At 38.2% G+C, this 22,636-nt stretch overlaps 1 protein-coding gene across 49 annotated transcripts in view; it reads right to left on the bottom strand.

Moving 5' to 3' along the window:
- RIMS1 (regulating synaptic membrane exocytosis 1) overlaps window positions 1–22,636 on the bottom strand; it is a 218,997-nt gene that overhangs the window by 182,220 nt on the left and 14,141 nt on the right. For 46 of the 49 annotated variants that reach the window (XM_026846012.1, XM_026846039.1, XM_026846020.1 and 43 more), the window contains 2 exons: window positions 3,293–3,636; window positions 111–982 (listed from right to left, as the gene is read on the bottom strand). In XM_026846012.1, the coding sequence (XP_026701813.1) occupies window positions 111–982; window positions 3,293–3,633 (1,213 nt within the window). In that variant the 5' untranslated portion in view covers window positions 3,634–3,636. Of the gene's footprint in view, window positions 1–110; window positions 983–3,292; window positions 3,637–3,874; window positions 4,019–6,185; window positions 6,428–22,636 lie in introns of those variants that run through there. The other 3 variants (XM_026846008.1, XM_026846009.1, XM_026846031.1) reach the window with 3 other exon arrangements.

Here is a 22,636-nt window from a genome sequence, read left to right as displayed (position 1 = left end):
GAACAAAGGTGTATGTTTAAAAAAGAGGCAAGAGAGAGATAAAAATACAGATTTTTTTTTTTTTTTCCCCAAACCATGGCCATGTGCATAATATACATAAAGGTCCTTACCTTTTTCACTGACACTTTCACTTTCTATCTCCACATCTTCACAGCTAGTATATTCTGGTGTTGATGCCCCTTCTTCCTCTGAGCTACTAACTGACATCTGCCTTTTCTTTCCGCCTCTTTTTGCTCTATGAGGCTTTGGAGGGGATGGCCGCACTGATTCCGACTGGTCAGAGCTAAGGGAATCATTCCTTAGCATAGTCTCCATTTTCTCCCGCTTTGCTTTTCGCATGAGAATAGCAGAGCTAGGATCAAGGCGGCTCTGTTTTTTAAAGGAATCGTGGTTCTTGTATTCTACGTGTTCTATAGGAACTGGACTATGCCTGGGAGTTGGTGGGCTATGATTAGTTAATTGTTTAGTAACAGAAATTCTTACATCACCTGTTCTGTCTATAGAGTACGACCTCTGAGTTTCCACAAGAGATTTTCTGTCCTGAGTTCCCTGTAATTGTGAGCGTTTTCCTAATTTATTCTCAGGTACCTCCGCTTCCTCCATTTCTGTATGTGGCAAAGCTACATCACTGTGTCTTCTCTCATGCCGTGCCTTAGAAACTTTTGCATGCATACGCATCTGCTGTTCCTCAGGATGCGGTTTTACAGGATATCTTGCCAAATTTGGGTCACTCCTGTAACGGGTATGATATTCATCTTCCTTCCTTTGTTTTTCATCATCAGGCACTTTGCCTTCCTCAAGTTTCTCTGGCAAGTCTGGGTAGTCCTGTGACTTGCCTTTCTCCAGCCTTCTACCTTCATGCCGTTCTTTACGCTCCCTGTCATCTGCTGGTCCTTCTTTTTGAAGTGAGGATTTTGGCACACGCTTACGCTCGCTCTTTAAACCTTTGCCATTCTGGTCTGAAACCAATATTGTCTTCTTCCTGCAACAAAATTGAGTACAATAATTTGAGGGATTTAATGCAAAATATAAATACTTGTGTACACTGTTATGGTAAATGGATTATAAACCAGGATAAGCTCTAGCAAAACATATAGAAAGGTACTGGATCCGTTAACATGAATTAAATCTATTAATCCTTCCAGCGACGCTTTTATTTTCCAACAGCAAACAACTTCCAGAGTCCACAAAAACATAAATTACAGGTGATCCAACTAATGAGTAAAATCACAAAGAATATTAACATGGATAAATGAAGATAAAAATAATTTACCCACATTAAGTAGGAAGACTCAAAGTCATCTTGGTAGTAACTGCACTGTGACAGAGTATTGGAGTATGTTCTCCCTTTTTCTGGCAGCAGTCATGAAGGTTACAGACTAACCACATACACACAATTCACTTCAAGCACACTGACAGTATAAATATAAACACAATCAAATGGAGTATCTCCCACAATGACATTACAGAAATAATTCATATGGATATAAAAAATGCAAAAGAGAATGTATCCAGAAACAATAATATTTGACCTGGTTTCCTTTATCTTACTGAAAGTCTAAAATGAAGGGCTCGTTTCATAAGCATATAAAGAAAAGCAATTTGACTCCTTGAGATAAACTAATGGCATTCCTTTCTCTGGTAATAAAAGAGGATGAAAAATGTAATTTATATCTCTATACAGCCGAAGTACAGAAAGATGAATAATGAAGCTGTTTGAAAATTATGGTCTGTCCTCTTTCATCTTCTACTCTGGGAGAATAAGCAAGCCGAAGAATCATAAAATCCTCTTATACTGGATATTTTTATTTCTCTCATCATTCCAACTGCCCTTCTGTTTACCAGTTCACATATGAATACACCGATTCTGAAAAAGGCTGAACACAGCTATACACTGCATTTTAGATGAACCTTCACCCAGACAAAGTCACTAGGACTTCGTTTTGTGGCACTGAATCTTCCCTTCCACAACTGATACATCTTTAGATTACAGATCACGGATTTTCACAGATGCATTCAACAGGACAGGCAAAGGTGGATATGATCCAAGTTAAGCTCCTGTCTCCTTTTTCTCCATCTCCTTTTTCTCCATCTCCTTTTCCTCCTGAGTTTTTGGCAATAAATGGGACCTGTGCTTACTTACTGTAGATGCTCTCCATTCAGAACCCCCGGACTTCATTTGAAAGTCTCAGTGACAAGCAGAGAACATTACTATTGTGTAACTCATATAACCACCTCACTTTTGGACAGCAAAGCTGAAATAGCATTTTGCTGCCCTGCAATTGTCCTTCAACTGAGCGATGACTGCTCTGGGAGCCTTCCCAGTGCTGGGGATAAAACTCAACAGAATCAGAGAGAGCACCATGTGTTTGTTTACATCATACATACACATAACACTAACATGAGTTTTAAACCCAGTCAGACCTCATCCACACAGTAAGTTACTAGCCACTGTTCCTTATCTTTTTTCACCTTCAATAGCTGTGGAAAAACAATCAACTGTTCTGGCCAAGAGAGAATCTTCTACTGCAGAGTCTTGTTTTGTTGACACAGGCTCCCTCTGCGACTGCTCTGCCATCTGCCAGGAAGCAGCCAAAAGAACATCAACTGCTTCATCCCATTATCTTCTCCTGATTTGCTACTCCTCAACCTGTTCATTACAGTGAATGCAGCTCAGAAATTTACTCATTTACTCACTTAAAATATAGTAGTTTGCTTCCACTTGGCAGTATTCTTGTATACAACTGGCTCTGAATTCAAGATGGTACTATGGCTGTTCTTCATGAACGTTTACCTTACAGGTGTAAATGAGCTCTTTTAATAGTTTCTGTTTATTATTATAAATAATACTCTGACAAAAAGAGAACACATAAGGATCTCTGACAGAACTCCAGAGGGTCAGGGTTTTGTTTGTTTGGCTTTGTTTTTGGGGAATATGTTGGGTTTTTAAATTCTAGTACATTATTTTATCAAGTTAAAGGCTTGCTCTTTGTTTAATAACTTTAAAATCCCTGCCAAATTTTAAAGTAGCCTACAAGACTATATTAAAAGTGTGCACTAAAATGCATTTCAGTACATGGAAATATTCCTGAAATACTTGTTTTTTTCCCCCTTACTTCTGTTGCACAGACCAAATCAGACAATATATTTGTTAGTGAGCACTTATCCTTTTGCAGTCAGTAAATCAATTTTTTCTTTGTTCTTACATGCAAGGCCCAGTTGAAATCCCTGTGTAGTATTACTGAACTAGCATTTATAATTGCAAGGCTCTGTCAAGACAAAAAAGCATTACCTCTCTCTTGGAGGTTCACTTCTAGACCTTGATGAAACTTGCTTTTGGTCCAGGCCCATAGCTGGCTGTGATACTTCTGCTCCTTTCCTACGGTCAGACTGCACACTGGAAGAAGAGATTTCCTGTGATGAGGCAGTTGCTGTACTTAAGGGAGTCTGTGATCTTGATCGTTCTTGAAGCCTTGCTTTCTTTTCTCTCGGTGCATCCGAGCTTCCACCAGTTGCTGTATCACTCAGTGCTCCGTCCTGGCTGGGTGAGGGTTGTGGTCCGCTTCCAAAAAACCACGCTCCAGATTTCGTTAGGATTTCTTGTTGCTTTCGACATAAATTGCATACCCACATAACCTAGTTGAAGACAACAAGAAGAGTCAGTGCAGCTACCCTGTAGACCCTGAATACATGCTCGCTATCACAGAGCAGGTACGATCTCTTGCTCTCCTCTAAACTGGTGAGGCTGGTGCTCATGACAGGACCCAGAACATGCTTCTCCAAGCACTGACTGCACTGGCTAGAGCCAAGCATCCTACAGGCACATGCTATGTGAGCTTCTGCAAAATGTGCTATCAATATACATCAGTCCTACCTGTAGCAATCCCCCTCAGACCAGCCCTAGCTCTCCTTCTTCTGAATAAACACCGACAGTACGACCGATGCTTGTTGCTGGTGTTGATGCAGTTGAGGGGTGGGTTGGGTTGTTTTCATTGGTGTGCATCACTGTCAGGACAAGTCTACCAGATTGTAAATAGGACTTGTACCTCAGGTGGCAGAGTCCTGCCCAGCTAACTCCCAACCTCCACCACCACAGAAAACTGACAAGAGAATTTCCCTTTAATTACCTTTTCTCATGTAATATAACTCAACATTATCCTACAAATAAATTCAGCACTTACTGTGCATGGTTTTAACTACATCCACAACAACTACTTACCAGAGATGTGAGGTAAGACCTAAAGAAACCTACTGATAGAGAACTAAACGCACCAAGGACAAGAATGGACAAAGACCGTATTTTGTTTTACTTGGAAATGATAAATTGCCATCTCTTTGAGTTATAGCTGTAAATAATAAATAAATAAAACATGTGTCCCTGGCAGTCACAGTTAAGCTGCGTACATAAACAGTGTTTCTCAGGATTTGTTTTTTTGTTTGTTTGGGGTTTTTTTAATTCTAGATACACAGATAAACACAAGCACACACAGTGAAGTGAAACTCTATGTTTCAAGTCTATATACACTACAAGACAGTCTTATGTACAGGAATAAATAACCAGAGAAAAATAAGAAGTTACTCAGGACTCCAAAGTGTGTGAATATTTTAAGTAAATTCGAGACAAAACAAAAAGGAGTTTTGAGGTAGACAAACAAAAAAAAGGCAAAATGCATGAAGGACATACAATATGTAGGAATTCTGTCAGAAATAAAAATAGAGAAGAGAGGAAACAAAGCTGACAGCTGGTAAGGAAAATGGTAAAGAAAATCTTTTAGTTTAACGTGGAAAGAAGTGAAAGAATGGATAAAATTGTAAAGAGGGTAAAAAGGATGACAAAAGTTGGAATGAAAATATGCTTAAATTATTTGGAGTAAACACAGGAATGATGCAGCAGTTGCAAAATTATACAACACTTAAAATTAAAAGGAACAAAAAAACAGGGAAGAAATTGCAACAGGACAAAGCTCTGGTACCGAGCGCTCTTATTCTCTGGCCTGGGAGGAAGTGTATGGCTTACATGTCATGATAAAAATTTTAGGTATTTCATATATTTAACATAATTGAGGTTTATTTAAAACACCCTAGAATAGACTATCTGCTTAGGTCTGAAGACTACATCAGAACTTCCAATACCATTTCTGCACTGTTTGACCAAACCATGGAGAAAACATTCAACTGTTTTCCCTGTATCTCGATTTTGTCTTTATCAGAGATGACTGTTATACTTCTATTTAAGAAGGACAATAAAATACCTAATAAAATTTTAAATAATTTTTAAAACTTCAATTAAAAGTTAGTTATTCCAACAGTGGCAGAAACATGTATTATGATAACAGCTGATAACCCTGAGTAGGATAATAGGAACAGCAACTTCAACAAAATAAATGCTAGTCATTTAACAAAAAAAAAATCTCAATTCCCAAATGTCTTATTTCCTTCATCTAATATACCTCATAAAACATAGATTTAGTTTATTAGACTATCTTTTCTAATAGAATAGATTTTTAGTCTGTCTGGTATTATTATTACAGGTATTTAAAAAAACAGCAAGACTAAAAGGAAAAAATCCTACATTTGTAAATATCTTTATAGACTGACACAATTGTTAGCTTATTAGAAAGCATGCACATGTATGTGTATAAAATTGATGTAAATGATATAAAGGAAAAGTCATTAATGAAAAATAGGTTGTTGCCTGTATTTTATCAGTTTACAGGAAAAGCTGAAGAAAGTTTTAAAAACTAAGATCAACTAGAGTTTGTTTAAAGGAAGGATAAGGAATACGAAAGTAAAATTAAAATATTCTAATTAAATTACATATGTGTGTATGTATGCAAGCACATTCAAATGTATAAGGATGGGTAACAGATTTCATTTACAATTTAATGTTTTTAATAATTTAAAATATGTATAAAGTATGTAATGAACTCTAGGAAATTACCATTAATTTACATAACCGGTTTTGATATTGTAATTTGTTTTATGCAAGATATTATGAGATACAAACAACTAGGAATAGCTAATGCACAAGTAGACACAGAAAAATACAGAATACAGAAAGAAGAAATACTAGACATGTAAATACAAAACCATTTTCTTACAGCTGTCTCTAAACACTGCAGTTTGGACATAACACATACCAGTCAACACAGATTACACATGTAGGAAATCTGCATTATACTCACATAGAAGCTACACTACCATTCCTGTTTAGGAATCTCTTCAGGACTTAATAAATGCTACATTTGCCTTGAGATATATTCAGTTCAAAAGGAAAAAGCTTTTAAGAGGGAAAAAAACCCAAAAACTTGAGGTGACAGAAGAGTTTCAGTGACAAAACTGTATACTGAAAAACATTTTAGAGAAGTAAGTGGAGCAAGCAATTTAGCAGCATGCAGGAATTATATCCTGATTGAATATACTGGGACGTGGTCCAAACTAATCTAAACTAAAGCAGGTCTGTGTAATAACTTATCTTAACAATCCACAGATGTTAGGCAACCAAACAAATGCTCTGATGAAGGATTACAGTTCTCTAATGTGGCTTCTGGACCTTCACGCGATGCATCAGTAAAATGAAGAGTGTTAGACAATTTTACTCTGGCCTGTCACTTCAAAAATAGTTTCTGTTTACTCTTCTTTGGATGGTGAGCAGTGCTACAGTATGTCATTCCACACATCCAAAGTCTGTTTTTTGTTGTTGGGTTTGTTTCTGGTTTACTGTATCCTTGCATAGGTCAATGCTTATCCACACATGAAGCTATTAAAGAGAACAAGTAAAGGGATGCTCCTCATTCAAAGGATTCATATGAATGGCTCTGGAAAAATGTGCATTTTCACAGCATAGCAAAGGGTTCTGGTCTTTACTGCTACATAACAAAAACAAAGTGGCACATACAGGACTCAGCCAAGGTAGGTCAGCAGTTCCCACACAGATTCACGTGGAAACTTTACAGGCTGCGTGAAAACATGCTAGAAGGATCCCATGCTTGCCTTCATGTGGAATACAGGGTATTTCATTCACAAAAAAAAATATTCCTCAAACTTACTCTTACAGGTACTGTTGAATGTGATCCACAATGAGTAGGAACAGTATTCCTGTACTAACACAACATGAAATTCCAACTTGAAAGAGCCCATAGTAAATAATATATACAACTATACACACAGAGAAAAAAAAAAATGTTCAGTTACAAAAATAAGAACACTTCTTCATAATTACATACTTCAAAACTGCATTTTAGAATGCAGAAAAAGCGTTTTTTTCAAATTCAAATTTGGAGGCTTCCAAACATGCACTGGGAGACTGAAGTCACATTAGGGGAAACACAAACTTTGTACCAAATTTGTGTGACATGTGCCAGGCAAAACTCAGACTGAGGTCAGAGCAAGTTCCCCAAATCCTTCACCCAAGCCCGGATTCTGAGGAGGGGCCATAAGGAGCACACTCCCTTACGCTTCATGAGTTTAGAAATTGCGAAGTTACACTGACTCCCATGCATCCTGCTTCATCTCTGTACAGCTTACTTGTTACTTAGGTAACAAGTGCGCTAATATAGCAGGCCACAAGCTATTCCTTACTGAACCTTTACTCTATCTTAATTATTTTCCTTCTGAAGCATGTATACACAACATCTTTTCAGTTTATTGCTTTTGTTAACATTCCTTTTGCCACCTTCTTCTATGCACTTCTAGAAAACACTAGCTACCTCAGACAGATCTGATTAGGCAGACCCTCTTCTCTGCCTGAGGCACCATTAACTTCAGCAGAGATCTGCCACCATCCTACAAGTCATCTCTTGAAAGTCAAAGGGAAGAAATGTTAATCAATTTGCTCTTACAAAAACTATTCATTCACAGAATTAAGTTAGACTATGTATCATTTAATGTTTCTGGGATAACATAAAAACATGCACCAAACCATGAAATTAGTATACAGCATTGCATTTATCTCTCTTGCTATATCAAAATGAATTCTGTAATAAAACACTAGCTAACGTGTCATGACAGCTTCACTCCATTAAAATTTAAGTAAGTGAAGCTGAAAATCCTTAGACCAAAATCTAAATAAGTAAACAACTCTACCTTTCTAATGAAAATGTGCTTGTGAATCCAAGCTTTCATTAAATATATTTTTCAAAATTGTACAGACAGCTGAGTTCATCCAATGGCTCCTGGTCACCAAAACAGAAGGTCTTCCCCCACCTCCCTCTTCCCTTGCTCTTCTTTCTTCTGATCAGGGTTTGTCCTCTCCCTTCCTTGCTCCCAGTTTCCCCATACCACATACTCCCTTGTATCCTCTTCCTTGACTGTCAGGTCCTCCCAGGAGCCACTTGCATTTAAAAACACAGTATAAATTTATCTGGGTTTTTTAATTGGTTTCATGGTTTTGTTACATCTATTTTTCTCATGGAGAGGTATGATTAGTGAAATCACATGGCCAGAAACAGAGTGCAACTGGGGGGAAAAGGATTTTTTCTCTATAGCAGTGGCTCACTGTCTCCTGTTAAACTACATCCTGAAATGACATGAATACTACTAGTACATTAAACTTGCACAGCAATGTTTTTGAGCACTGAAACCAAATGACATGAAATAACCTGCATCTGTGCTAGGATCCCTGCTCTACTTCAAAGCAAGGTGGCTGCACACCAACGGCCTCCTGGAGGTGAGCCTTGGAGCACCCCAACTCCAAACCACCAAGCAAAACTGATGAGAAAGTGCTAGTGAGCAGAAGACCAAGAACAATGCCAAGCAGTCTTCTGTCAGCTTACTAGCACAGATACTCTAACACCCAGGAATAGTCCCGGATTACGTTTAATTTGTAGGTAAAGAAGTAGCCTAGGAGTCTTCATTCTGCTTTTTTCTGAATCTTCTCGTCTAAGTTGAATAGTTCAAAAGGACAGTACAATTCTCTGCTGTTCTACCCTCCAAAAGGTTCAGAAGACCACTTTGCCCACGCTGATGCTCATCAGACATATGTGGCTCAGGCATTTCAGGACTGTTAAAGCCATTTCAGCACTCTCTGTTCTTCCATTCCTGTGCAAAGCAGATTTTCTTCATAACTTAGGTTTTCAGCTTGATATTTTTATCCTGGTTTGGCAAGAAAATGAGGTTTATACTGACAGTTGATTGGTTTCTTCCCCCTTTTCTCCCCACACCCTCCAATAACATTTTATCCCACTGGACAAATGCAATAAAATTTTGAACATGCATGGAAGTTTGCAAGGGATTATATTCTTAAAAGTTTCATGAAATAGGCAGTCTTATAAAAGCCCCACAAATATTTCATTATTTCAATCTTTCATTGGCCTCACAGAATCAACATAGCAATTCAACTGCAAGACATGTTCATAGGGAACGCAGCCCCACTGCTCACAAAACTACATGTCACCTTAAAGTCTGCAGTGCCATTTACAAGTTTGCCTGAGCATTCAGGAGGGATGTTGAAAAGTCTGCCTTATCAGAATTTTCCACTTGCACTAGAGTGTGCACTTCATACTCTTTTCCTGCTTGCCTTTCATAGGTAACTGAGATGTTAACTTTTCAAATCAGATCTTGTGTGTATGAATAAGGATGAGAGTAAGATGCTTAATTTTTTTCCATCTAAACAGAAATGACTGCAGACATGGCAAGTATTTAAGTTTCTACCCAAAGAGAATCCAAGCACTTTCAAGCAGACATAACAAAATAAAATGAATCCTGTGCCTAATGGTAGGCTAGTGCTATTAGAGATAAGTCAGCATACCCCACCTGGCTGTCATGTGCCACTTAAGAAGGCATAAGCCTGCTACAGGAGTTACATCACAGCTGCCAGCCATATGTATGTGTCTTATACACTGTAGGGCATCAAAAATCAGATGCCTACTTTTAGGCAACAGAACACACAGTTCACACATTGATCCTAATCTTATTCCTGGCCTAGATTTCTAAACCCACAATTACAAACTGCCAATAGAAAGATGCAGAAAAGGTGCCGTGCAGCAGTGATTCAAGGAGTTAACATCAAAAGGGTATTTTATGCCAGTTTTGTTGACACTGCTGCTCATTTTAAGATAAAAATAAAACAAAAAACAACTTTCTTCACATGCCAAAATCTGTCAGCTACAGCTGCCAATCTTTCAGAGAGCTACTGACAACTTCTACAAAAATTAAACATTCTCTAGAATAATCCTGCAGCAAACTGAGTGTTGGAAGTGATATATTCAGATAACTATAAAGTTACCATATGAAATGATACCTCTAAACCAGCACAAATCCAGGTTCCAGTCACTATCACAATGTACTTCTCTGAGAATCCTTTGATGTTCAAGGAAGAAAACAAAATCACTAGTCGAGAAGTCATGGGTTTTGTCTAAAAATTCACACCAGCAACCAGCACATTTACATACAGTAATTTGAAATATTCTCCCCCTATAAGCTTTTTTCTAAATCTACTACACAAATAGATTAATTAATACACACCACTAAAAACATACTACAAAAATTGTACTATCACAGTTGCAGTTGTGACCTTCTAAAGCGGGGCTATAGCTTGACCAAACTGTGAAACCTTGCACCTGAACTTTCCTGCAACTCTGATTTTATGTCTACTTCTAAGTAAAATGATCAAAATTCACAAATTTATAATTTGGAGGGAGACAGAAGAAGACTATCATACAGGAGAAAGGGGGGTTAAAAGTCAAAGAGACTTTATCCTGTCTGGTTAAAACATCAAAAAGACTCAGGAAGTATTATTGTTTGGGCTGATTTGTCTGGACTTGAGAATTTCTCTTTTAGAGATAAAGCAAACCCTCAAGAAAAGTTTATGGAGCATCAGATAGTACAAGCTTTATTCATCCACAGGTCATCAGGCTGAAGCTTAGACCACTGGTTTTTGAAACTCAGCAATCCCAAACATTCCGATGGTTTGATTCCTCCACAGGCCCTGTACATAAGCTTACCCCATTTAAAATCCATTCTCCATTTTACACTCACTCCTTCCTCACTCATCTCATCCACACTACCCAGTTTCACCCTCAGTACTTTTATTTCCTCGGCAGTGGGAGAATTCTAGGCCCCAGCAACAACCACAGCCTCAGAAAGCTCTGCTTTGGTCTCACACTTTCCTTCATAGATTGGGGTTTTTTTCAGCTTTATTTCTCTTGTTTGAATTTCCATCAACTTCTTAATATATTTTTGATAAAGTAGTAGCTATGAATTGCTAGTCACATTTTCTGTAACATCAATCTCCCACTTTTCAAAGACAAAAAAGCTACACTAGAAGTCTTTATCTCATAAATCATTTTTGTATATTGTTCTAACCCTCTTAAAAGCAACAAAAAGCTTTGTCTAACTATTTGAACATTTGGCTGTCTTGATGAGCCACAGAAGCATCAACTGTACTCCTCTTAATCACTTCATAGTTTCCATAGTTACAGATATACATGGAACATAAAAACGATTTTTTAAAATGACAAAGTCTAACAAAATAAGTTAAATGGCATGAAACAACTTAGGAATGATACAAAATTTTAGTTTTCATTCAAAAAAAAAGAGGGAACTCACCAGAAGTTTTCCACTCCATTTATCCACTTACCTAGTTACAAACTGTAGTAAAAATATACAAATACTCAGAACAGGACTGTCTCTAATCACTCATGACTGTGTACCTCATCTCTGTGGGAGCTTGCACTACAACACCATTATTTATGTTTCTATACTATTCTTTTATATAAATATTCTTTTATACAAACTGTGTTAAAACAAATGTAGTAGAGAGGCAAGAGATTTTTTTCATATGGAATGAAAATAATCCATGGCAAAAGAAATTCTCTACCTGTAGCTGTAGAGAAGTTGTAAAGAAGGTCAGTCAAAACGGAAACAGTTAAAACGCAGTTAAATTCTTGAAGTTAAAGAAAAAGATCACAAAAGGAAAAGTGAGTGGATCAACTGATGAAGATCATAGGGGACTTAATGGGCATGAACTAAATTCTGATTTTGTATTCTCAAACACACACACACACACACACACACACACACACAAAAAGTACTGCTATGGATTCTCCATCCTTGGAGACATCCAAAACCTAACGGGACATGGCCCTGGCAATGTCATCTGCTTGGGCCTGCTCTGAGCAGAGATTTGGACTAGAGGATCTTCAGAGGCCCATTCAGACATCAATCACTCTGTGATTCTGTGTGGAATAAAGCACTGAGAAATGTAAGTATCTTGGCCCTATGGTTCTTCAACTATGTTAAGTATTACTATGCTTGTAATACTTTATTGCTAGAAGGTCTGCCTCTTTTTTGTCTCACTATCTACATAGGTTTCTGCCCTAAAGCAAACAATACATAAAATCTGAAAACTTCTGAGTTGGAGAGGTACTGTACTCACCACAAGGGACTATGGAAAGCCCACAACACATTGACCTATTTTCTTCCAGAAATATAAAACAGCCTATAAACATAGCTACTTCCCTCAGCTATCTGAGAATTTAAGATTACCTCCACCAAACGCTGGTGGATTGACTGCACGCTTGAAAGCTTCCAATATGAATTGGTGAGAACCAAGTTGTCTTATGTTTATCTCATATATATATATATATATATATATATATATATATGTATCTCCAGAGATTTCAAAGATTAAGTCTCTCTATCCTGTGCTGAAGTAAGCTGTTAACAGCTGATGGTGTTCCCTCTAGATTCAAAGGAGGCTGTCTGCCTAAAACATGTAATTGGGTTTCCCAACTTGTGAAATGCCTGACACTGTTGAGTTACTTACTCAGAGGTGCATACTGGCCTTGAAAGCCACTAGGAGCATGGGGTCACCAGGAGATCTGTTCTGGGCACTGCTGTCTGCAGGGACAATTCAGGGGAAAGAACAATGGACACAGGAGGTGAGCAAAGTTTACAGAGACTGCTCGGATCCACAGGTAGAGACAGTGGAGCCAAGACTAACAGAGCACTATGCAGACACAATGTAGAAATCTGGGGGCTGTGAGGAAGAAGAGGATCATTGCTGACTGTGTAAACAGGGATAGAAAGCAACAGAGGATGGCTGGCAGCTAAAGAGTGCTCCCAGTGGGAATAAACTGAATTATACAGCAGAGTGACAATCATGTTAGGACAAAGATTTTTATGGATGACGTAACTACCTGTCCAGCGAATGCAAAGGTGCATGCGCAGCACATTCAGATCTGTCAGTTCAAACAAATGCCCGAAAACACTGGCTGAAAGGAGAGAAAGCATATTTTTGACATATTGCAGGATAATCTCATTGCAGTGATCTCTGCTGTACAGCTTGACAGAGGCCTTCTCTGACCACTTTGATTGATCACCTTTCCATTCACAGGGAATTGTGCTGGATGACTATCAGCTCTGATGACCCAGAATTTCCCTGTTCCCCACCAACTGCTATGCTGGGAAGTTCTGGCTGATGAGTTTTGCTTAGAGCTCCCACACCCCAAAGTCCACACAAAGCCTAGAATAAGGCTGTCAGAGCCTTATGACCAAACTGTGAAATTAAGAATCTAATTTGCAAGTGATTGAGCAACGGAGAATGAGACACCAAAGGTACGTATCCCTCCCATGCCTGAGCAGCCCTGCACACAGCCAGGCTCACCACCACTACCAGGGATGGCCAGTGCTCTTGCCACTGTTCTTCTAAGGCTGAGAGCAAAGATGTGAAATGGTCTCTGACTGATCTGTTACAGATACTTTTTTTATATCACATACAGATACAATACTAAACACAGTCCAGATAAATCTAAAAATGTATGCTTAAATAAATGAAATTATGATAAAACTCTACCAGTTTGATCCTTCATGTTTTAGCTTTTCTTAAGCAAGCAGGAGCAAACATTCTCAGTGAAAGAGTAAAATTAGTATGATGGCACATTATTTTCATATTATTAATATTTAGTTTTCATAATTAAAAAAAAAAATCACCATGGTAGAAATACAGCAAGACAGAACTTTTCATGCTTGGCGGATGTAAAGTATCATATGGCACCTACTTATAAAAGAGTATTTTGCAACAGTCTGTACTGCTCAGGAAGGGTTTTGACAAAGCACCAAGTAGGATTACATCCTATATGTATTATATGCATTCATGATTCACAATCTATCCCAGACTCATCCTTAAGTTTGTAGTTTTCTTCAGTTAGAAATACTTAAGCTTGCTTCTTCTAATACATGTAAATGCACGGAATGTTTAGAGTTACAGAAGGCATATTCTTCCCACTTAGATATCATCACTGCAACTTCTTAATTATCTGTAACAGCTATTTCAAAACAAACATACACTTTCTTTGTGCAAATTCTGCCTTACACAGATCAGCAACCTGACCTCCTCTTCTGAATAAGCTACCAGACTATCCTGAGAAACCACAACGTACCATACGAGTTGGCTCAACATCTTATTTGCAGTTACTCCCTTATGGAAAGGATGACAAAGGTTTTTTGGCTTTTTGTTTCTTTTACATTTCATCTTTGTTGATCCTACCTTCTGAGATGTCCATGGTCCTTTCTCTTAATTCTCCCACCTCTCGCTCCAGGTGCAGAGTCTGAGGCTAAGTTGATTAAGTCTGTGCTATCTGTGCTATCAAGCTCGATCACAAAGGAATCTCAGTAAATCTGGGATGGAAGATTTGAGGAAGGGGAAGAGAGAGTATCAGTGTTCTACAACAAATCTGAGTGGATATCTAAGATTAAAAAAAAATAAACAAACAAACAAAAAAAACCACCAAAACAAAGCTGGGGAAAACAATCTATTTTTGGTAAGGAAAAGTGTAGATTTTTAGGAGAGTAAAGACTAAGGGTGACTGAGAAAGGAATAAACAGTTGTGAGTTCGACTATGAAAGATTTAAAAGACAAGGAAAAGAAAATGGGGCAGGAAAATGCAATAGGAGTTTTGTGCCAGCTTAAGAATATTGTACATTTTTTTAACTTATCTAAACAGCATACTGACCAATTCACAGACCATCCCCAGTATCAATTTCAGAAGTTTACCATCCTGAATTTACAATACTACTGGCAGATCACATGGGGAAAGAGAATTTCAACAGGGTAAGAAGATGTAATACAGTGCAGAACATTACAGTTGGGAAATTCAAACAGTAATGATATTTCATCATCCAATGAAGCTACTGTTACAAAAGCAGGTTCAAAAATTGAGATCAGAACTTTGCTAGATGAAGAGACAATCGTTCTGATCTTCTGCACTTACCTGTATATTCATAGCTATCTAATGAGGCTTTGTATTTCCTACACAAATAAAAGGCAAATAGCACAGTGATGACTTAAGGGTATGGGGGGAAGAAGCAATACTTAAGGATATCCTGCCTCTCTATTGTCAGAAATAAGAGGGATGCGTACTCCATGGTGGTACTAATATAGGCACCATGACCCCTCAGTCCACATTATTGGTAAACACTTTTTCTGCTCACATGTGAAGTCTGTTAAACAGAAGCAAGCAATTTTTTTAGCCCAATAACTTAATGGTATGTTGCAGGCTTCTGTGTGTGTAAGGAGCTATAAGAAATTCAATGGCCAGCTAGACCTCTCTTAAATGCTAGCTAGCTTCCTGAGCACTTGCACTTCATATAGAGGAAAAAGAACTGTGTCAGCAGCTAAGGAGAGAACTTCCTTATGCCCTGCTTGGTAGAAGGTTCCCATAGCAAAAGCTTCCAGAGCTGGTGGTCCACCTACTGTTGCCTAAACTTGGATCACCTTCCCTGTATACATATGTTTGACCATCTTTTGAACTGAAAAGATCATTCTCATAAACCCATCTGATAATCTCTCTGTGCACAGTACTGTTCCTCTCAGTTTTGATTCCTGCATGTCCTCTGAATCCACTGAACAACTTTTTTTTTTTTTTTTTTTTTTAAATTCAGATTACATAATACAGATACCAGAATCATCCCAGACAAAGAAATCAACTTTGGCTATTTAAATCCAGAACAGACATAATGGACAAATCAGACAATTCCACCCTCATCCATAGCCACAGGGTTTTATGAAAGGTTTTCTGGAAGATTTTATTTCAATAATATTTGTTGTTACTAGAATGTGAGTTCAATAATTCATTTGTATTTTTCTCTAGTTTATAATTAATTTTAACTCTATACTGAAATACTTTAATCGAGTCAGTAGACTACATATTAATAAAGTTAGCACTGTTCTACTCTGGTTGTCTCTGTAAATTTTAGATTATTTATACTAAAACCAGCAATTTATCCCAGCTTAAATATGGCTGGTTTACTGGAGGTCAGCTTCTTCTGGCCCTGCCGCCTTTAATAACTTTCTCTTAACTACTTCAGTTCTTTATTGTCTCTACAGACAAAATAATACAGGATAAGAGGGAAGACTTTTGGGATGAAGTGGCCAAGAAGAAAGAATGTCCAAGAGGACATGGATAAACAGAAAGGTTCAAAGCAGGGTGAAGAGAAGTTAAAGAGGCAACAAGTGGAGGAGAAAATTTCAGAGAGGCAATAGGAAGAAAGTAGGGCAAATATCAGGAACTAAGAGGAAACAAGCATGCTGGAAAAGCAACAAAATTGGGTTGTCTTGCTGTCACATATCAAAGGTTACTGCATTTGAAACAGAGATGATCCATGGACAAATAAAACTTACTTCAGAGGAAACTCTACTTCCTTTCTTCACTTTGGGATTTTTCTTTGGGTTTCTTTGTTGTTTTTTTTTTTTTTTTCAGAAAAGAAAGAAGGCATTGGGGACTCAAGGTTATCTTTCTCTTTTAAGAAAAATAGGGTTTTGGCAACCTTTACATCTCTGGGCAAAATCAGCATAAGACATTAAGGAGTCTACACACACACAGTCTACAACAAACCACCTAACAAATGAGCTTACTAGGACTCAGTACTCAGCAGAAAACGGTGGCAGACTGAATGTGAGACACTAACCTCTAAATGGAAACAAAGTACATCCAGCAACTTTTGTAATAATCATGTGGCATTGCAATCTTTTATTTGCAAATCCTTCACTTTTTGGGTTTTTTGTCCTGTCTGCTTTAAGGAAACAAGAAGTATTCTGAAATTTAACAGTCCCACTAGAAGGAACTTTTTTTTCCCCCTGAGCACCAGTGATGAGTATTGTTAGCCTTAGAAGCATTTGCTGCTTGCAGAATGACAGAACTGAAAGGTTTAAGATCCACACTGTCATGCTCTGCATGTAAGACGCTAGTACTAAGGTTTTTGTATGATTTTAATGGCTGTCTTTCAAATTAAATCAAAGCAGAAGTGACTCTTCAGTTTCTAAATCTGCATATGTTTACTTATACTCCATAAGAAATATTACTATATAGAGAGATTTAAGCGTTTTGTTTGAAAGAGATTTTGAGACTATCCCATGTCATGTGGTGTGCAAGCACAAGGAACTTTTCTTTTTGAAACATTTACAGTATTTGCTATACTTAGTCACCCTGAAGAGTTTACAAGACAGAAGCCTAAGAGTTGCTGTATACAACATCATAAATCTTAAACACTGCTCTCTTTCCTGCTGTCTTTCCTTGATGTTTGAAGCACAGGAATCATCAGTTCTTTGCACTTGTTTCATACAATAGTATGTGACATTTAAATTGGAAAAGAAAATTACTGGGCAGCTAAAGTTAGCCATCCAGAAAACTATCAGATATAAAGGAAAAAAGATTAAGAGTACATACCTTTCAACTATTCAGTAAGATAAATTGGTAAGAAACAGTAATTACATTTAAAATATATGCTGGTCAGTTTATATACTTAAAAGGACAAAAAAATTAAACCAAGAATAGAAGCAAGGAGGAAAAGGTCATTTTTCACAGCCCATAAACACTGTAGTAGCTACATTTATAACACAGATATGTCCAAAAAATAGAGTTCTTAGTTTTTGATGAATAGCTCTAAAATAAAACACTAAAATGCAGATTGCTATCAAACAAACTGAAGGCCTTAACCAAGTGAAAGGGCAGACACCACAATATGTGAGATGAATTTTGAGTAAACAGCCAACTTACAAGCAATACAAGGTGGTGTACATCAGGAAGCTCTTCTTCCCATAACTTAGCACTTCCAAAAGAGTGGCTTTTAAAAGTAAATTTTAAAGCAGTTAAACCCCAAATCTGATCCTTCTAGGACTAAAATAGAAAGACAGTCATTGCATTTTGATGGAAGTTTAGAATTAGCTCTGTGATCATCATTTAACTCATTTTCATCCACTTGGTATATACAAGTTGCTTTCATATAAGTCTAAGTTATTACACAAGGTATAATGCAACAGTGAGAGGCTAAGTGCAGCATTATTATCTATTAAATTATTATTATTATTATTATTATTATTATTATTATTATTATTATTATTATTATTATTATTATTATTATTATTGTTATTATTCTGGAAGCAACACTGCCTCAAAACTTGCCATGATGCAGTTTCAAACTTTGCAGGTAATCAGAAAAATAACCAAAAGTTGAGAACAGAATTAAAGATGAAAGCAAGCCAGTTAAGGATGTTGACAACCTGTGTGCTGCTGCCTGTATAAAGGATCTTTTACCTTTACAAAAGGAGAGAAAATTAAAAAAGGAACACCTTCCAACCTTCAAAAAATCTACATGCTTTACACTGAAAACAAGCTATGTTTCATGCATCAAAACAAAGGAATACATCCAGTCAGTTCACTGAACAGTAACTATGGATATTTATGGTGAAGGAAAAGAAAGTAATGAAGCTGCCAGGGCAATGGTTGAATCTGTCGCGGGTGCGGGTGCCGTGCGCGGGCAGCGGGGCGGGGCTGCCCCGTGCCGGACACAGCCGGTTCCAGCCGGCTCCAGCCCGCCCACGGCAGGGCACGGCCGAGCCCCATGGCCAAGTTGGGGACATCTCTGGGAAACGTATTTAAGAAAGGGAGAAAAAAATACACAGAGAGGAGGAGGGAACTGTGAGTGCAAGACACAGCCCTGTAGATACCAAGGTCAAAGAAGGAAGAAGGGCAGGAGGTGCTCCAGCTGCTGGAGCAGAAATTCCCCTGCAGCCTGTGCAGAAGAATATGCTGGAGCAGGTTTTCCTGACTGGAACTGCAGCCCCTGGATAATCCCCATGGAAGCTGGTGAAGGGCCTGGAACACATGTCTTACAAGGAATGAGGAACAGCTGAGGGAACTGGGGGTGTTTAGTCTGGAGAAGAGGAGGCTGAGGGGAGACCTCATCGCCCTCTACAGCTCCCTGAAAGGAGGCTGCAGAGAGCTGGGGATGAGTCTCTTTAACCGAGTAACAAGTGATAGGACAAGAGGGAATGGCCTCAAGTTGCACCAGGGAAAGTTTAGACTAGATATTAAGAAGCATTTCTTTACAGAACTGGTTGTTAGGTGTTGGAATGGGCTGCCCAGGGCAGTGGTGGAGTCCCCATCCCTGGAGGTGTCTAAGAGTCGGGCTGACAGAGCGCTGAGGGATGTGGTATAGTTGGGAACTGCCAGTGTTAGGTTAATGGTTGGACTGGATGATCTTCAGGGTCTTTTCCAACCTAGACAATTCTGTGATTCTGTGAAGCAGATTTTTTTAATGAAGGACTGCAATCCACAGAGGACCCGAAGCTAAAGCAGGGAACACCATAATGAAGAAAGGAGTGGCAAAATGAAGCTGCTAGGAACTCACCTCAACCCCCATTCCCCATCCTGCTGCGCCACTCAGTGGGACAAGGCAGAGGAGTTGGGAATGGAGGACTGAAGTTGAGCCTGGGAAGGGAGGAGAGGGGACATGTTTTTTAAGTTTTGTCTTTGTTTCTCACCATCCAACTCTATTTTAGTTGGCAATAAATTAAATTAATCTTCCCCGAGTCTGTTTCGCCTGTGACCGTAATTGGCAAACCAACTCCCCATTTTTATGTCAACCTATGAGCTTTTCCATCTTATTTTCTCCCCTTGCCCTGCTGAGGCATCTATCAGCCAGACAAGGTCAACCCACCACAGAAGCTTCTTTAACAAGACCTTCAAAATGAAGAAATGCAGCTGACTGGCATAAATCTTTTCTTCATGAAACAAACTGCATAACAGTTTTACAAATGACTGGAAGAACATCTATGGTCTTTGGAGTCTTAAGTCTCTCCCCATACTCTTCAATGGGAGAAAAAAAAATTATCTGGATGAATTTCAGATGCAGCTTGGATGACTGATTTAACAGCCTTCTTAATCAAACTTAACTCAGTCATGAACTTCCATATCAAGGGACTTATGAAAAAAGTTACTTTTCATGTAATTAGTCGCTGAAGTATTCATTTCTGTTTATCATTGGGTCTCACTAACAGAGCCCCAGATCTGTCAAGCTTTCAGCTCTCTTCCAAATGGATAACTTGGGAATTTAGGCAGGGAATCTGGAGAGAAATGTACCTAACAGTTTGCAACAGATCTGAAACTCCACAAAGCTTTTCCTACAGTAACTCTTGATAGTGTTTATCTCTGGCATACAGAAAGATCACGGTTTCTAAGAAAGATGTAATAGCTAAGCCTGCCTGAATCTTCTGCAGCTTGAACCACTAGGCTTGCTCCTTAGTTTTGACTTGGGAAAAACAACCTGCATGGCTTCTAGCACCTCTTCTGTATCCCAGATCTGTCAGTCAGCTTCTTTTTACAAAAACAAGCAGTTTCTTGTAAATCAACCAGACTACATTGGGTTTTCCCCAGACACCATCTTAGCCTCAAGAAGGCTAAAACATTCTAGCATAGATTAAGCTAGTTAAGTAAACTCTTTCTTTAGCTGACTAGTGATCCTAATGAAGCTGAATACTCATAATTAGTTGAACTATGCCATTCTCATTACCTGAAGACTGTGTATAGCAAATTTTCAACTGAGTTTATGAGTGTCAAACTGCATGGCCATAGACTTAAAAAAAGATTTGGGTCTTCATAGGTCTATGAATTATACTCAAATGAAAAAAATAGTTTTGTAACACTAATAATTTATATCCTAGATAAAATATCAAAAATTGAACTGTGGGTTAGTACAATTTTCAGTAACATACAACATCTTGTCAGTGTTTCTATTTGAGGGAAAAAACCCCAACTTGAACTGTCTACAGCAGAATATATTCATAACTTTCCACACATCACAGACTGCATAAACCCATAATACCCTCTTTGAAGAAGGTCAATTTATGTAGGAGACAAAAGGCTATAAAAATATCTGCTGTTGTATGAATTGGCAAGTTGCCTGTGGGGGGGCTAAGGCATAGGTTTGCACAGAAAATTCAGATCGAGCGTGTAGAGTTTCATTTGAAATAAGACTAAATACAGGTTTCTAAATGTGTCTACAGGCCATTGCTGATGTCTGATTTCCTACTGTAACTAATGAAAATCTATCGTGGAATTCAATGGCTTCAACACTGGCATTCAGTTCTACCTGTAATGCCCTAACATTTCCAAAATACAAGCGTGGAGCTGTTAGGTATGACAGGAATTACTGGAGAGCCACCATCTGGGGTAACTGCTGGAAGCTACAGTAAAACTCTGCAGTACCTTATATGACACTAGATGACATGGGGCTCTACTTCCCTAAATGTGCATTACAGCTGGGAAAGATTCAGAGCAGATCTAGTTTAGTTCAGAGCAAGATGTATCACTCTGAGGCACACTGATCTCCTTCAGTAAGTATAATGAGATCATAAACACAGCTCATGTATAATGTAGGGATACTCATCTAGAACTGGTTCCTACTCAGTCTAATGAGTACATGTACTGCTTTATCTCTCTTGGATACCTCACCAGCCTCTTTAATAGTCTATAGAAGTGACCCAGAGGGCAGCTCTTCTAATGTGAACAATTGGTTCTACTAAATACTCACTTGCTGGTTGATCAGGAAAACATAAGACGTATAGAGAGAAGGGGTATAACCTGGTGGTTTAATCTTTTTTTTGCTATAGAGCAAAGGGGAAAACCAGGTGGATTAATTTTTCTTCCTCCATTTAATCCTCTCCTCCACCTTGTTGTTTTCCTGCTGCATTGTACTTACATGGGCATGAAGTTGTTCTGTGATCTCTTTAACACACCCACAAAACCAGTCAGATCAGTCCCTGAAATAGGCTAAGAAAGTAGGTTTCTCTACAGCTAAATGGACTGATCCAAATAATCCTAAAGGGTGAAGTTTCCAGGCTGACAAAAGTCTTGAGAACAGTTTGCTGAATGGACCTTCAACTGCCCTCTCTCGATTTGTAGAAGCTATTTGGCCAGAGGAAAAAAAAATACACAGAGAAAAATTAACTTTGCCAGTGCATGCATATGGAAGTAATAGAATACATGAGTTTTGATCACTTACCACATGATGCAGAGATGGAAGTTACGCTACCACTGATAACATCCCAACAACATACAAAAATTTCCTCCAGTCAGGACAGGACAACCATCATGTGCATGCTCATCTATTTATAGAGTTTCAGCAACCTCTGCTCATCTCTACAATTAATCCATATTTCTCAGTAATACTCAACTTTTTACAATGTAATATCCCTAATCATTTTCACAAAACTTACCAGTACAAAGGTTTTGATATGAGAGTCTGCTTTTCATGGGCAAGTTAATTACAAATCTAATAGATCATTGAGAAAGTAACATTTAATTCCAAATTTTCTGTAAACGTGTTGCATGTAAATTAGTTGATGGGTGTTTTAGCT

This window comes from Athene cunicularia (assembly GCF_003259725.1).
Source record: "Athene cunicularia isolate RWA chromosome 3 unlocalized genomic scaffold, athCun1 chr3_part1, whole genome shotgun sequence".
Lineage (NCBI taxonomy): Eukaryota > Metazoa > Chordata > Aves > Strigiformes > Strigidae > Athene > Athene cunicularia.
Note: the sequence above shows the minus strand (reverse complement) of the source record. Positions and strands in the feature narration are given on the sequence as shown.